Source organism: Balaenoptera borealis (assembly GCF_965194805.1).
Source record: "Balaenoptera borealis genome assembly, chromosome: 6".
Taxonomy (NCBI): domain Eukaryota; kingdom Metazoa; phylum Chordata; class Mammalia; order Artiodactyla; family Balaenopteridae; genus Balaenoptera; species Balaenoptera borealis.
Window position 1 is genome coordinate 35,202,307 of NC_138863.1, and position 17,804 is coordinate 35,220,110.

Genomic DNA, 17,804 nt, shown 5'->3' on the forward strand with positions numbered 1-17,804 from the left:
TCCTGGCCCAGCTGGGTTGAGATTAGGGGTAAGCTTCTGTTTCTACCAGCAGTCTAAGGTGTCCATGGCTTTTGCAGAGGCCATAGTGGGAATATAGTCCTTGCATCCAAGATTTCTAATGGAACTCAGAATACGTTTTCCTTGTAGGTGAGAATACAGAGGCTCCCCAAATTTGACTAAACCTATTTGAACACTAGATATTAACTTTCTTTTGAGAAAGAAACATTTCTAATTGTAGAGGTCTTCAGTCTAATTCTAGTTTGACATGTTGAAATTTTACCGTGGTCATTTGTATCTATTCAATCATTTTTGAACTGAATATTTTCTAGGGGCTTGTGTTATTGACCGTGATGGACATCTATTTAAATACCTTTTGGATTATCTTCACGGAGAAGTTCACATTCCCACAGAGGAGCAAACCCTCATTGCTCTGCAGGAAGAGGCTGATTACTTTGGCATCCCTTATCCGTACAGCCTGTCTGACCACTTGGCCAATGAAATGGAGACATATTCTTTAAGGTCAAATATAGAACTTAAAAAGGTCTTGGCATTTTCTTAAGTTTTACAATATATGTATGACTGTTTATCTAATATTCATTTATTATACATTTATTATGCACAAAGCAATGTATGTTATTTTGTATAGCCCATGTTGTAACATAAACCAAAATGAGACAGTTTTACTTCTTACAATTTTTTTTAACTGTATTATATACCCTTATTTGTTTTGTTTTGTTTGTTTTGAATTTTTGAATTTTATTTTATTTTATTTTTTTATACAGCAGGTTCTTATTATTCATTTTATACATATTAGTGTATATATGTCAATCCCAATCTCCCAATTCATCCCACCACCACCACCACCCCCTGCCACTTTCCCCCCTTGGTGTCCATACGTTTGTTCTCTACATCTGTGTCTCTATTTCTGCCCTGCAGACCAGTTCATCTGTACCATTTTTCTAGGTTCCACGTATATGCATTAATATATGATATTTGTTTTTCTCTTTCTGACTTACTTCACTCTGTATGACAGTCTCTAGATCCATCCACGTCTCTACAAATGACTCAGTTTCGTTCCTTTTTATGGCTGAGTAATATTCCATTGTATATAAGTACCACATCTTCTTTATCCATGCGTCTGTCGATGGGCATTTAGGTTGCTTCCATGTCCTGGCTATTGTAAATAGTGCTGCAATGAACATTGGAGTGCATGTGTCTTTTTGAATTATGGTTCTCTCTGGGTATATGCCCAGTAGTGGATTGCTGGGTCATATGGTAGTTCTATTTTTAGTTCTTTAAGGAACCTCTATACTGCTCTCCATTGTGCCTGTGTCAATTTACATTCCCACCAACAGTGCAAGAGGGTTCCCTTTTCTCCACACCCTCTCCAGCATCTGTTGTCTGTAGATTTTCTGATGATGCCCATTCTAACTGGTGTGAGGTGATACCTCATTGTATTTTTGATTTGCATTTCTCTAATAATTAGTGACGTTGAGCAGCTTTTCATGTGCTTCTTGGCCATCTGTATGTCTTCTCTGGAGAAATGTCTATTTAGGTCTTCTGCCGTTTTTGGATTGGGTTGTTTGTTTTTTAAATATTGAGCTGCACGAGCTGTTTGTGTATTTTGGAGATTAATCCTTTGTCCGTTGATTCGTTTGCAAATACTCTCCCTTTCTGAGGGTTGTCTTTTCGTCTTGTTTGTAGTTTCCTCTGTTGTGCAAAAGCTTTTAAGTTTCACTAGGTCCCATATGTTTATTTTTGTTTTTATTTCCATTACTCTAGGAGGTGGATCAAAAAAGATCTTGCTGTGATTTATGTCAAAGAGTGTTCTTCCTATGTTTTCCTCTAAGGGTTTTATAGTCTTACATTTAGGTCTCTAATCCATTTTGAGTTTATTTTTGTGTATGGTGTGTTCTAATGGTGTAGGGAGTGTTCTAATTTCATTCTTTTACGTATAGCTGTCCAGTTTTCCCAGCACCACTGATTGAAGAGACTGTCTTTTCTCCATTGTATATCCTCGCCTCCTTTGTCATAGATGAGTTGACCATAGGTGCGTGGATTTATCTCTGGGCTTTCTATCCTGTTCCATTGATCTATATTTCTGTTTTTGTGCCAGTACCATATTGTCTTGATGACTGTAGCTTTGTAGTATAGTCTGAAGTCAGGGAGTCTGATTCCTCCAGCTCCGTTTTTTTCCCTCAAGACCGCTTTGGCTATTCGGGGTCTTTTGTGTCTCCATACAAATTTTAAGATTTTTTGTTCTAGTTCTGTAAAAGATGGCATTGGTAATTTGATAGGGAATGCCCTGAGTCTGTAGATTGCTTTGGGTAGTGTAGTCATTTCCACAATATTGATTCTTCCAATCCAAGAACATGGTATATCTCTCCATCTGTTTATATCATCTTTAATTTCTTTTATCAGTGTCCCATAGTTTTCTGCATACAGGTCTTCGGCTCCATACGTAGGTTTATTCCTAGGTATTTTATGATTTTTGTTGCAGTGGTAAATGGGAGTGTTTCCTTAATTTCTCTTTCAGATTTTTCATCATTAGTGTATAGGAATGCAAGAGATTTCTGTGCATTAATTTCGTATCCTGCAACATTACCAAATTCATTGATTAGCTCTAGTAGTTTTCTGGTGGCATCTTTAGGATCCTCTATGTATAGTATCATGCCATCTGCAAACAGTGACAGTTTTACTTCTTCTTTTCCAATTTGTATTCCTTTTATTTCTTTTTCTTCTCTGATTGCCATGGGTAGGACTTCCAAAACTATGTTGAATAATAGTGGTGAGCGTGGACATCCTTGTCTTGTTCCTGATCTTAGAGGAGATGCTTTCAGTTTTTCACCATTGAGAATGATGTTTGCTGTGGGTTTGTCGTATATGGCCTTTATTATGTTGAGGTAGGTTCCCTCTATGCCCACTTTCTGGAGAGTTTTTATCGTAAATGGGTGTTGAATTTTGTCAAAAGCTTTTTCTGCATCTTTTGAGATGATCATATGGTTTTTATTCTTCAGTTTGTTAATATAGTGTATCACATTGATTGATTTACGTATATTGAAGAATCCTTGCATCCCTGGGATCAATCCCACTTGATCATGGTGTATGATCCTTTTAATGTGTTGTTGGATTCTGTTTGCTAGTATTTTGTTCAGGATTTTTGCATCTATGTTCATCAGTGATGTTGGTCTGTAGTTTTCTTTTTTTGTAGTATCTTTGTCTGGTTTTGGTATCAGGGTGATGGTGGCCTCATAGATTGAGTTTGGGAGTGTTCCTTCCTCCGCAATTTTTTGGAAGAGTTTGAGAAGGATGGGTGTTAGCTCTTCTCTAAATGTTTGATAGAATTCACCTGTGAAGCCATCTGGTCCTGGACTTTTGTTTGTTGGAAGATTTTTAATCACAGTTTCAATTTCATGACTTGTGATTGGTCTGTTCATATTTTCTATTTCTTCCTGGTTCAGTCTTGGAAGGTTATACCTTTCTAAGAATTTGTCCATTTCTTCCAGGTTATCCATTTTATTGGCATAAAGTTGCTTGTAGTAGTCTCTTAGGATGCTTTGTATTTCTGCAGTGTCTGTTGTAACTTCTCCTTTTTCATTTCTAATTTTATTGATTTGAGTCCTCTCCCTCTTTTTCTTGATGAGTCTGGCTAAAGGTTTATCAATTTTGTTTATCTTGTTAAAGAACCAGCTTTTAGTTTTATTCATCTTTGCTATTGTTTTCTTTGTTTCTATTTCATTTATTTCTGCCCTGATCTTTATGATTTCTTTCCTTCTACTAACTTTGGGTTTTGTTTGTTCTTCTTTCTCTAGTTCCTTTAGGTGCAAGGTTAGATTGTTTATTTGAGATGTTTGTTGTTTCTTGATGTAGGATTGTACTGCTATAAAATTCCCTCTTAGAACTGCTTTTGCTGCATCCCATAGGTTTTGGATCATCATGTTTTCATTGTCACTTTTCTCTAGGTATTTTCTGATTTCCTCTTTGATTTCTTCAGTGATCTCTTGGTTATTTAGTAATGTATTGTTACTTCTTACAGTTTTTGAAGACATGTTTCTTAATTACCACTACTCATTTTTTAAGGCCAAAATTCTATTCTAGGAAAGTGTATTACCATGCCACTCAAAAGTTTATGGAGTTTTTATTCCTCATTGAAGGTTTAATACTTTTTGATGGCTTTTTTAAATAGAACTCTTCTGCTCTTGAAGTTCTTCTTAAATTAAGAGTAGTACTGTAGTATGTGAGGGTATAGTGGGATTAATTCATTTACTGAAGTGATATTTTAAAAGGATGGTCATGATAAATAAAAGATTGTATAAAATCCCTTACCTGATTTAGTGAGTGTAGCAGTTTGTTACTAAGTTAAAACATCAGTTTGATTAGTTCACCTTGAGATCAGTAAATCTTTTTTTAAGATGCTTCTGTTTTAAATCACATTTGAAATGTCTGTACATGACTTGAACAGCTTCATCTGTTTTTGTCTTATTGATAAGTATTATATTTGCTATTAATTAGCACTTTTGAACATCTAAGAAAAATATTTTTCCTAGATAATTGTTCATAGTGAAAAGTGGTCTGAATTGGTTTGAATTCTTTGAGTTGGATGTCAGTGTTTAGGAGAGCAAGCTGACAGTATGGTTATTAGGAGTGCAGCATGAAGAGAAAGTTGATTTGGTTCCAGATCCCCTTCGGGAATTCGCATGGTTGTATGGGTTCTGCTATTGGAATTATTTATAAACTGAGTTGTCGAACAGTCTTTTGGTGCTGTTTGCCATATCTGCAGAGTGGGGCTAAAAAAGCCGAACTGGAAAGTTGGGACAGATTAACATTCACCTTTATAGTCTTTCATTCTTGGTTTGTATGCACGACAGACATAGCATGCAAACATTCATTCTGCCAGCCAACTCCTATTTATTTCAAATGTTTTTGACATATAAGACCCTGTTCTAGGGACTGTGTGGGACACAAAGAAATATGACATGCAGTTTTTGCCCTTGAATGGTTTATAATGTTGTTGGTGATTTTCATAGATGTGCAAGTGAAGATAGAAGCCAATACAGGAGTTAGATGGCAATATTAAATGAAAATGCAACACATGTTAGGGTCCTCTTTTCCTTCACTGAGTCAGTAAATATTAAGTATCTCCTTTGTATCAGGTACTTTTCTAGGCACTTGGGATACAAAACAAAACAGAAAAGAGTGCCTAGCCTCAGAGAGCTCACAGCAATAATGCCATTTCTCCCAGGGAAGGCCTGTACCACTCCACTGGGTGAAGCCCTCTTCCTCTGTGCCCCTTAGCACCTCGTAGGCTTACCTGGTAGCACTTCTTACACTGTGTGCTGATGGCTTATTTAATGTCTGTCTTCTGCATCAGCTATAAACTCAAGGAGGGACTCTGTCTCCTGCTCACCATTATGTCTCCAAGGCCTCAGACAGTGCTTAGTATTCACACGTAGGTACTTAGTATTCAAGTGATTGAGTGAAAAGGTGGATAAATGCCAAATGAGTTCAGACAGTATATATCGAGTTCATATATTCATATCTTTCAGTGTAAAAGAACAAGTTAATCTGGTTAATCCATGATTGGATTTGGAGTTAAGAATAAGCATCAACCATGGGGCAAGTCAGTAGGAGGTAAAAGGAAGATTGAGTCAAATGGAAAATCAGGGGGAAAAGAAAGAATTTTAACTTTTACTTATTATATGAAGATTTTAAAATGATGTTGGTAGTGAGTCTAAAGGAAGAGGAAGTAAAATATGATTTCCATGTGGAAAAAGATTCTCTAGCTGAAAAGGTTTTGGGTTTTTGGGTGGTGATTTGCCCCACCTCCCCCAATACCCCAAATTCAACAAATGGTTTGGTTTTTAAAGGCATAAACAGTAGGCTGAGATATATAATCTTTTTATTTCCCTTATGACCAACTGAAATTACAGCTTTACGTGAAAGTAATAGAGCAAATTCATTTTTACTTTACTCCAGAATTAAATTCAAATTTTATATATTTTTTTGCCCCAGGCTTTAACAGACTTCTGTGATTCGTATGGTTTAGTTTGCAATAAACCAACAGTTTGGGTTCTCCACTATCTTAACACATCTGGTGCAAGCTGTGAGAGTAGAATTATTGGTGTATATTCTACAAAAACTGATGGAACAGATGCAATTGATAAGCAGCTGGGAGGAAGAATTCACAGTAAAAGCATTTTTAAAAGGTATGTCTGTGTTTAAGTATGAAAAGGAACAACATAAAGTCTTGGTCTCTTCTAAGAGGTGTTATTGAATGGAATATGTGGTTGACTAGGAAAGAAGCCAGTACCTCTCAACAGACAGAGTGAATCTCATAGATGTCGAGATAGGCCTGTTTCATGAGGAGGTTGTAATTCAGACCATTTCACATCTGTATAAGCAATAGGCCATCTACTTGGTCTAGTACAGTGGTTCTCAACTGGGAGTGGTCATCAGAATCCCCTGAGAGGCATTATAAAAAGAGAAAAGAAAGAAAGAAAAGAAAAGCCACATGCCTGGGTATCTCCCCTCCACTGTAGTCCAGGGACAGAAGCCTGGCCTAGAAGTCAGCAGGCCCGCTGAGGGACCCAGGACTGGCCTGTGTCTTGGTGTCCTGGTTTGAGAAATGCTGAAAGACTTTTCATCTGGTCCCTCCCAACTTTAAAATTCTATGCCTTGAACATGTTAAATTCTTAAGGGTTATTCTGTTAATATTTTCCCTGTAATCTCATTTATACTAGTCAATTCACTTAGCAAAATTTGTTTTTTAATTCTCTGGGAGATTGGATTGGGTCACATGTCAGTGACTAATGCATGACCACATGAGCTTGCTGTTTAGATAATTAATATGTTATCATTTTCTGAATTCTTTACAGGCAGGGATGTTTGTATATGATATATAAGTGCCTGACATAGTGCTAGGAAAGTTTTAGTCAAAGTTGAACCTTTTCTAACTTTACTGGAGTTAGGTGATTTTTTAAAGAAAACTTATTTTAAAGATTTGTTGATTTGTCTGCACAGTTTATATTGTGGAGTTAACAAATACTTTACTGCAGTAAAAAAGAGATCAAATGTAGGTTAGTACGTAAGTATAGTATATTACGCTCATCTAGTATGTCGTATATAGAATATATATATACATATATATACATATGTATATGCTTAAGGATCACAGAGGAACAACTGCTCATTACCTACATATTTTTTTTCCTTAGTTAACAAGCACTTATTGAGTATCTATTAGCTGTGTATATGTATACACATTCATACCTAGGTAGTATATTTTCATTACCTTTTGTAATATTTCTAGGGAGGCAGGAAATAATGTTCAGTATATTTGGAGCTATTATTCAGTAGCAGAATTGAAGAAAATGATGGATGCCTTTGATGCCTGGGAAGGAAAAGGTACAGTACAATTCTTTCATTTCATGGCGGAAGGTAGACTTTTCCTTAATAAGACAAAGCAAGTTCAAATACAGCATTTCTTTTTTTGAGAAAATGTTTTTGGTGTGGGTCCAGGTAGTTGTCACCTTATAGTAACACTGAGGCAGTTTACTTACAAATTTTTAAACCCCATGAGTTGCTAGATATTATTAATAATCTATAATACAGTAACCTAAAATACACTTTTGTTATGCTTATTTAGTTCAATTTAAAAAGAGTTTCTGGGGCTTCCCTGGTGGCGCAGTGGTTAAGAATCCGCCTGCCAATGCAGGGGACACGGGTTCGAGCCCTGGTCCAGGAAGATCCCACATACACAGAGCAGCTAAGCCCGTGCGCTGCAACTACTGAGCCTGCGCTCTAGAGCCCGCGTGCCACAACTACTGACGCCCACGCGCCTAGAGCCCGTGCTCTGCAACAAGAGAAGCCACTACAATGAGAAGCCCGCGTACCACAATGAAGAGTAGACCCCGCTCACTGCAACTAGAGAAAACCTGCGTGCAGCAACGAAGACCCAATGCAGCCAAAAACAATAAATAAATACAATAAATTTATTACAAAAAAAATAATAAAAAGAGTTTCTGTAGCACCTACTGTGTACCTAGCATTGTCCTAGGAAGTATACCTCTAAATTAAGCATAAAATGTGTAATCAAAAAAACAAGAGAGAGAGAAAATGAAAATAATGCTGGGAAGATATCTAAAGAGCCCTTAGAAAACAAATATTCTTTAAATGCACACTTTGAAATTTGACTGTCTGTACCAAGCTGCTTATGTGAGTTGATAGTAGTAATGCTGCTTGATATTCAGTGTGATATGTAGTTTACATTCAGTATCTCTTAGTCCTAAAACAACCCTGTATGCTGTTTACGATTTTATTGATGAGGAAAAGAAGTCTCAGAGAGACATGCCACTTGCTTAAAGATCACAGAGGGTTAACTGTTCTATGCCTAAGTATTTTTTTCTTAATTAACATATATTGAGTGTCAATTAGGTGCAAGCACTATAATTAAGTCCTAAAATTGTCCAAAGATAAATAAGACACATCTCAGTCCTCAAATGATCTTAAAAGCTGGTAGAGAGAGACATTGCAAGTCACGTAAGATTGAATAAGGAAAGGAAGAAGCTTTTTAAAACTCTCTATCAGCTGTTCCTCTTTCAGGCAGGATGCTAGGACCAATCCTTTTTTCCCTCCACTTTGCCTCACTCACTTTTCCTCCTTTTTCTTTTCATATCATGCCCCTCAAACAGATAGGATGAAGTGTGTTGAACAAAATGCTATTCTCTTTAAGCTTATTACTTCAGATTTAATTGACTTTGAGACACTTGGGCTTAAGTTGAAGAACAACGCCCGTGGTGTTCTTGTCTCCTTCTGTGCCGCTGGACTAGCAGGCTGCCTGGGAGGCTTTGGGAGGGCCTAGGCTGGGATTCTTCCTCCACTGACTCAGGAAGCTGGAGCAGAGAGCGGGGATCACTGACTTTAACAAAGTGTGTGACTGATTTTAACTTTTTAGAAAGCATGTAATAGAGTATCATTGTTATCTAACAAAGTTCTGGAAGGCCTGTGGAAAGCCATAATACAGGAAACAGAAGTAAGAGAAAGAACTATTGGGCTTCCCTGGTGGCGCAGTGGTTGAGAATCTGCCTGCCAATGCAGGGGACACGGGTTCGAGCCCTGGTCTGGGAAGATCCTACATGCCGCGGAGCGACTGGGCCTGTGAGCCACAACTACTGAGCCTGCGCGTCTGGAGCCTGGGCTCCACAACAAGAGAGGCTGCGATAGTGAGAGGCCCGCGCACTGCGATGAAGAGTGGCCCCCGCTCACCGCAACTGGAGAAAGCCCTCGCACAGCAACGAAGACCCAACACAGTCAAAAAAAAAAAAAAACTATTGAAAGGAAGAAGACAGTTATTGTTATTTGTGGACAATATGTCTTTGTAGAAAACCCGAAAAGAATCAACTAAAGGTATTTCAAATGATGAGTTTAGTAGACTAAACTAGCTAGATACAATATAAAAAAAGATTAGCAGCTTACTTATGGTAAATTAATTAGAAATTATAGGAGAAAATCCCATTCACAATAGCAATAAACAAAACGAAATAACTAGGCTGCCCCACCAAGAAATGCTTGGGTCCTTTACGAAGAAAACTGCTAAAATGTATTTATCTGTCCATCCATCCATCCATCCATCAATAAAAAAGAAGAGATGAAGATTACTGTGAGACATACCGTGATCCTGAAATCTGAATATTATAAAGATGTCAGTGTTTCTCAGATTAAATTATAGGTTTAACACAATTCCTACCAAAATATAAATGGACCTCTTTGAGAATCTTGAGGAAATGATTCTAAAATTCCTTTGAAAGAATAAACAGGTGAAATACCCAAAAACATTTTGGGAAGTAGAAGTCATTAGAGGGATGAGTTTAACTCTGTTTGATGGTAAAAATACTATATGTAGCTCTATACTAATAAAACCATGTCTTTCTGGTACAAGAATAGATGCAGAGATCAGGAGTAAAATCCGTTAAATTTATAAGAATAAAATTACTATGTGATAAGAAAGCATTAAATACCAATAAAAATAGATTATTTGAGAAATATGCTTGGGAGAAAAACAGAACTTGAACCTCACATCATTTATGAAAATAATCCCAGGTAGATTTATGAATGAAAAATGAAACTATTATAGACTATAATGAAATGTAAGCAAATAACTGATTTCTTAATAGGGAAAGAAATTATAAGCTTAAATAAAACATAAAGACAAAGATAAATTTGATTACATAATATTTAGTGTATTAACTTTAAAACATAAAACATAAATAAAATTTAAAAACTAATAAAAAACTTGGATAAAAGTGTTGCATTAACTGGACAAAGATTATCCTTACAATAGAGAGGGTTTATTTAAATTGATTAGAAAACCAGCTCAACCCTCCTACAAATAAATGTATAAGGTTCATGACCATAAAATTCCCAGAAAAGGAAATAAACGTGGCAGAGGTTCAAACTCATTATCAATGAACTATACATTAAATGAGAACTATTTTTTTATATACCACATTAGTAAAGATCTCATGCATTCTTGGCAGGAATAAAATTCATATTACTTTTTTTGGAAACAATTTATCAGTATGTATCAATAGCATCAAAATTGTTCATATTCTTTGAGCCAATAATTCTACTTCTAGAAATCTACCTTAAAGACATAATCAAATGCAGACAAAGGCTTATGAACAGAGATGTTCAACTAAACATTATTCATAATAGGGAAAAAATAAAAGCAATATAAATGTCTATAATACAGGGTTAAATACATATTGGCACATCCACAGGTTATAGATGAGATATAGCTATTAAAATTATTTTGAGGGAATTCCTGGGCAGTCTGTTGGTTAGGACTCCACGCAGCCACTGCAGGGGACACGGGTTCGATCCCTGGTTGGGGAACTAAGATCCCACATGCTGCATGGCTAAAAAAATAATAATGATAAAATAAAATAAAATAAAATTATTTTGAATAACTTTTTACGTTGATGAGTGCCCATGATAAAGTAAGAAATGGTCAAAAGCAGGAAACAAAATTAAATATGTGTTTTCAATTATGTGCATATCATACGAATAGAAAAAAGACTGGAATGAGATACATTAAAATGTCATGAGCCATGATTCCTAGTTTTAGGATTAGAAGTGATTTTTATTTTTTTTTTATATATACTTTTCTATATTTTTCAAGTTTTGTACAATGAATGTGAATTATAGGCAGGAAAAAAAATGAAAGTCTTAAAGACAAATTGCATTATATCCATTTAATGGAATACTACTCAGAAATAAAAAGAGATGATTATTGATACATATATCAACATGGATGAATCTTCAAAACATCATGGTAAAGAAGCCAGACACAAAAGGCTACGTGGTGTATGATTCCATTTATATGATACTTTGGAAAAGGCAAAACTAAGGAATGGAGGGCAGGGCATCAACTGTAGAAGGGTAGGAGGGAACTTTTTGGGGATGATAGAAATGTTCTGTATCTTGATTGTGGCCATAGTTACATGACTGTATACATCTGTCAAAACTCAGTGTACTTAAAAAGAGTGAATTTTATTTTATGTAAATTATATCTCAATAAACCTGACTTAAAAATAAAAACTTAATGGATGAGATCTGGTGATGTTTTTGTAGCATAAGTAGGTTTGGGAGTATGATCAAGCAGTTCTAGAAAGTTGTTGTCTTAAAATGAGGTCCATAGACTTCGAGTATTTGGACATGTCTATTATATATAATAATTTATGTGCCCAGCTTGCTAAGTTGGTTGTTATTACTAGCCCTTTAATGATTAAAAAAGAAGACACCAAGTTCCTTCTTGGGACTTAAAGGTTACTGTTGTTTTTAATACCAAGCAGTTTTTATTCAGCATCATTCTTTAAGCCTTTTTTAATGTGTCTATGTATAATTTTTATGGTTCTTTTTTTTAAAAATGAGGTGAAATTCACATAACATAGAATTAATTACAGTATACATTTCAGTGACATTTGCTACATTAACAGTGTGTGTAACCAGCACCTCTATTTAGTTCCAAAACATTTCTGTCACCCCAAAAGGAAACCCAGTATCCATTAAGCAGTTACTCTGCATTCCCCTCTCCCCTCAGCCCCTGGCAGCTACCAGTCTGCTCTCTGTCTCAGTGGATTTGTGTATTCTGGCTATTTATATAAATGGAATCATACAATATATAACCTTTTGTGTCTGGCTTCTTTCACTTAGCATAAGGTTTTTAAGCTTCATAAGAATACATTTTCAGGGACTTCCCTGGTGGCGCAGTGGTTAAGAATCCGCCTGCCAATGCAGGGGACACAGGTTCGTTCCCTGGTCCGGGAAGATCCGACACGCCGTGGAGCAGCTAAGCCTGTGCGCCACAACTACTGAGCATGCGCTCTAGAGCCCGCGAGCCACAACTACTGAGCCCGCGTGCCACAGCTACTGCAGCCCGCGCGCCTAGAGCCCGCGCTCCACAACAAGAGAAGCCACCACACTGAGAAGCCTGCGCAGCACAACGAAGAGTAGCCCCCGCTCGCTGCAACCACAGAAAGCCTGCACACAGCAGTGAAGACCCAACACAAAAATAAATAAATTTTTTAAAAAAAGGAATACATTTTCAGCTTTCAATCAGAAACATATCAAACCAAGGTCCTATTGTATAGCACAGGGAACTGTATTCAATATCCTGTGATAAACCATAATGGAAAAGAATATGAAAAAATATTTATATACACATACACATATGTATGTATGTATAACTGAATCACTTTGCTGTACAGCAGAAATTAACACAACATTGTGAATCAACTATACTTCAATAGAATAAATTTAAAAAAAGAAACATATCAGATTTAAAAATTAAGTGAATTTGACTGGAATCTTGGCCTGCCGCATTAACACAGATTATTCTCGTTTGAAAAGATGCCTATAATGTATTGATACCTCATATTCATATAGTGGTTGCCTCTTACAGAGTGGTTCACAAAATTTATCTGATTTGATGATTGCAGCAACCTAGTGAGGTAGACAGGGCAAGTGTTAGAACCCCTACTGTCCAATCCTTTCACATTACTACCAACACTATGACTTATAATAAAGGCACCTAACATCTCTTGAGTGCTAAGTCTGTGCCAGGCCCTGTTCTAGGCATTTTGTTTTTATTTTCTCATTTAATCATCGCAGCAAGGTACTATTATTGTATTACGTACTATTATGTATGTATTATGTATTATGTACTATTATTGTCATCATTTCACAGATGAGAAAAATTTCCCAAGGTGATATGATTAGTGAATGACAGAAATGGGATCTGGGCCCAGGCAGTTTTGGCTCCAGTGCCTGTGCCCTTAACCAGCACACACTCAGTTGCCCAAGGTCTGTATAACGACCTGCTGGTTATCAGTGGCAGAGCTGGGGCGGCTGGTAGCCAGCTCTTTCTGGACCCGGGTTATGAGCTGTGCCACTATTGCCCTGGCTCTTCTTGGAAGCACTTCCTGCTTATACTTCTCTTCATCAGATGGGAGGCATGAACCTTAAACTGTTTCTGGCCAGTCTTATACAAAAGTGTTGCTGAGCCTTTGGCAGTGGACAGTGGTTCTCTAAATTGTCTTTTTATCTTCCAGGTGTTAGCTACTGGCGGGTGCCTCATGAGCTGATAGAATGTTGGACTCTGGAAGAGCGGCCTTTACATGGAAGCCTGCGTCACATGGCCCCAATTCGAAAGAGGTTATCTGTCCTTCATTGATTTTTTAAAAAATTAATCTATGACCTATATTTTTACTGCCTTTACTGGGGGAGTGAATAATGGTTCTTGACCTCATTGAGCTTATTAATTACCTAGGTGAATATTCTGCCTTACCATTAAAGTATAAATCTTTATTTATTTATTTATTTTTGGCTGCATTGGGTCTTCGTTGCTGAGTGCGGGCTTTCTCTAGTTGCAGTGAGTGGGGGCTACTCTTCGTTGTGGTGCACAGGCTTCTCTGTGGTGGCTTCTCTTGTTGCGGAGCACGGGCTCTAGGCGTGCGGGCTTCAGTAGTTGTGGCACACGGGCTCAGTAGTTGTGGCTTGCGGGCTCTAGAGCACAGGCTCAGTAGTTGTGGCACATGGGCCTAGTTGCTCCGCAGCATGTGGGATCTTCCCGGACCAGGGCTCGAACCTGTGTCCCCTGCATTGGCAGGTGGATTCTCAACCACTGCATCACCAGGGAAGCCCCAAAATGTAAATCTTGAGGGAATACCCTGGCAGTCAGTGGTTAGGACTCTGCGCTCTCACTGCCGAGGGCCCGGGTTCAATCCCTGGTGGGGGAACTAAAATCCCACAAGCCGTGTGGCATGGCCAAAAAAAAAAAAATTAAATGCAAAGTTACCAGAACTATGTAAAAAGCGGAAGTAATTCTTTAAAACTGAGTTATATGGTATGTTCTTTTTGGGAGAGTGTGATTTTAAAAATACTACTGGACACAGTGGGAATGCTGTGGTAAGTATTTTTCCCCACTAAAGTGAAATCCCAGACTTTATTGGCAATAGTCAAGAAATCTATTAGACTTAATATTTGAAATTTCCTGTGACTTATTCTGAATCCCTTTCTCCTTCCTGTTACCACAAATAACATTTTTATTTAGTAGTATTATCTTGTGTTCTATGAAATAATTAGCACTGAATTCACTCCACATCTGTGTCTTTCACTGTGGTTTAAATACATTTAAAATTATATTTCCTTTTCATTATCTTGGGTAGTATTCATGACTTTCAGACATTCTGATTTCTTGATCATCTATTCTAGCATTTGATTCAGTGCCCGTATGAAATTTCAGACTGCTTTCTTACTTTTGCCCTCTGGATCTTTCACAGAGGTGCAGAGAATTTTATTCAGTTTTTAGTAGTAAATCATATGTTAAAACAGATCTTTTTGCTCATTTTATTATCATTATCTATTTTGGTGTTTGAACTTATAGTTAGCAAATATTATTTGGGTCTAGAGCAGTAGTTCTCCATTGGGGGTGGTTTTTTTCCCCAGGGGATATATATGGTAACGTTTGGGGACACTGTCGGGTGGGGGATGTTGCTGGCATCCAGAGGGTAGAGGCCAGGGTTGCTTCTAAACGTCCTAGAATGCAGAGGGCAGCCCCCCATGACAAAGAATTGTTGAACCCCAAATGGCAATAGTGCTCAGGTGGAGCAACCTTGGACTAGAGTCCAGTGGAAGATGTGTACAAAATATAAAGCAAGCAGAAATGGTTTCATGGAAACTCTCCTCTGTGTTAGTTGTCTTTTTCCTCTGGGATTTGATTAAGCATCATTTTTGATTCATGGACCAGGTAACGATGACTTAGAAGTACTTGTGAGATCCCAAAGAACCATTTCTCACCTACAAAATTTTAGTTATGTTCAGTAGAGTTTTGAGGTTGAATATATTATATTATGTTGCAAATCACTACGCTATTATGATCCCATTTCCAAAAATCAGAGTTCAGTATCTTATATTTGCCTCTGAAGACACAACAGTGCTGAGTCAGAGGGAGAAGACTTGGAGGATTGCCATTACACATGTTCAGAAGGTGATCTTCATGAAGTGAAACTGATGGAAGCAGTGGAAGGAGCAGGCAGGCTTTTGACAGTGGTTGCTTGACAGTTTGACAGTTTTAAGGTCATTTAAAGTAATGTCCCCTGTGATTTTTTTCCTTCATTTTGTTGGTGTAGTGTATCATATTGACTGATTTGTGGATGTTGAACCATCTTTTCATCCCTGGAGTAAATCATCATGTGTGTTCCTTTTAATGTATTGTTGAATTCAGTTTGCTAGTATTTTTTTTGAGGATTTTTTGCATTTATGTTCATCAGGGATATTGGTGTGTAATTTTCCTGTGGCATCCTTGTCTGGTTTTGATATCATGGTACTACTGGCCTTAATGAATTTGAAAGAGTTCCCTCCTCTTTTATTTTTTGGAAGTGTTTAAGAGGGACTGGTATTAATTCTTTGAAGAATTGGTTTGGTAGAATTCACCAGTGAAGCTGTCTGGTCCTGAACTTTTGTTTGTTAGGAGATTTCAATCTCCTTAGTAGTCATTGGTCTGTTCAGATTTTCTATTTCATCGTGATTTAGTCTTGGTAGGTTGTATGTTTCTAGGAATTAATCCATTTCTTCTAGGTTGTCCAATTTGTTGGCATATAATTGTTCATAGTAGCCTCTTATGATCCTTTGTGTGTCTATGGTATCAGTTTCAACATCTCTTTCATTTCTGATTTTGAGTACTCTCTTTTTTTCTTGGTGAATCTAGCTAAAGGTTTGTCAGTTTTGTTTATCTTTTCAAAAAATCAGCTGTTAGTTTTATTGATCTTTCCTATTGTGTTTTTAGTCTCTATTTCATTCATTTCTATTCTAATCTTTGTTATTTCCTTCCTTCTACTAACTTTTGTTTGATCTTTTTCTAGTTCCTTGAGGTCTTAAGTTAGGTTGTTTATTTGAGATTTATCCTATTTCTTGAGGTAAACATTGCTATGAACTCTCTTAGAACTGCTTTCACTGCATCCCACAAATTTTGGTATGTTACATTTCCATTTTTATTTGTCTCAAGGTATTTTTTGATTTCTCTTTTGATTTCTTCTTTGACCCATTGGTTGTACAGTAACATGTTGTTTAATCTCTATGTATTTGTGAATTTTCCAGTTTTCTTTGTGTAATTAATTTCTAGTTTCATACCATTGTGGTCAGAAAGGGAGCTTGATATGATTTCAGTTGTCTTAAACTTACTGAGACTCGTATTGTGGCCTAACACATGATCTATCATGGAAAATGTTCCATGTGCACCTGAGAAGATTGTGTACTCTGTTATTTTTGGATGGAATGTTCTGTAAATATCTGTTAAGTCCATCTGGCCTAACATGTCATTTAAGGCCAATGTTTCCTTATTGATTTTCTATCTGTAGGATCTATCCATTGATGTAAGTGGGGTATTGAAGCTCCCCACTATTATCATATTGCTCTCTGTTTCTTCCTTTAGTTCTGTTAATATTTGCTTTATTTTTTAGATGCTCCTATTTTGGGTGCATTAATATTTACAAATGTTATATCCTCTTGTTCGATTGACCTTTTTAAGATTATGTAATGCCCTTTTTTGTCTCTTATTACAGTCTTTGTTTTAAAGTCTATTTTATCTGATAAAAGTATAGCTACTCCAGCTTTCTTTTGGTTTCTTTTGGTTTGCATGGAATATCTTTTCCCATCCCTTCACTTTCAGTCTGTGTGTGTCCTTACACTTAAGTGAGTCTTTCGTGGGCAGCATATAGATGGGTCTTATTTTTTGATCTATTCAGCCACTCTGTGAATTTAGTCCATTTGCATTTAAAGTAATTATTGATAGGTATGTACTTATTTCCATTTTGTTGATTGTTTTCTGATTGTTTTTATAGTTCCTCTCTGTTCCTTTCTTCTCCTGCTCTCTTCCTTTATGGTTTGATGACTTTTTTTAGTGGTATGATTATATTCCTTTCTCTTTATCTTTTGTGTATTTACTATAAGTTTTTGCTTTGTGGTTACCATGAGGCTTACATATAACAACTTATATCTATAACAGTCTGTTTTAAGTTGATAACAACTTAAGTTTGATTCCATTGTAAAGCTCAACATTATACTATCCCCTGCCACGTTTTAGGTTTTTGGTGTCATATTTTACATCATTTTATATTGTGTATTCCATAACTAATTATTGTAATCATAGTTATTTTTATTACTTTTTTCTTTTAACCTTTATACTAGCTTTATAAGTGATTAATATACTACCTTTACTATATATTTACCTTTCCAGTGAGATTTAT

General features: G+C 36.6%; 1 protein-coding gene across 1 annotated transcript in view; it reads left to right on the forward strand.

The window, feature by feature from the left end:
* Positions 1-17,804, forward strand: part of KCTD18 (potassium channel tetramerization domain containing 18) — a 29,307-nt gene that overhangs the window by 4,024 nt on the left and 7,479 nt on the right. Inside the window, exons 3-6 of the mRNA XM_082397400.1 lie at positions 330-541; positions 6,013-6,206; positions 7,310-7,404; positions 13,611-13,713. Of these exons, the coding sequence (XP_082253526.1) occupies positions 330-541; positions 6,013-6,206; positions 7,310-7,404; positions 13,611-13,713 (604 nt within the window). The remainder of the gene's footprint in view (positions 1-329; positions 542-6,012; positions 6,207-7,309; positions 7,405-13,610; positions 13,714-17,804) is intronic.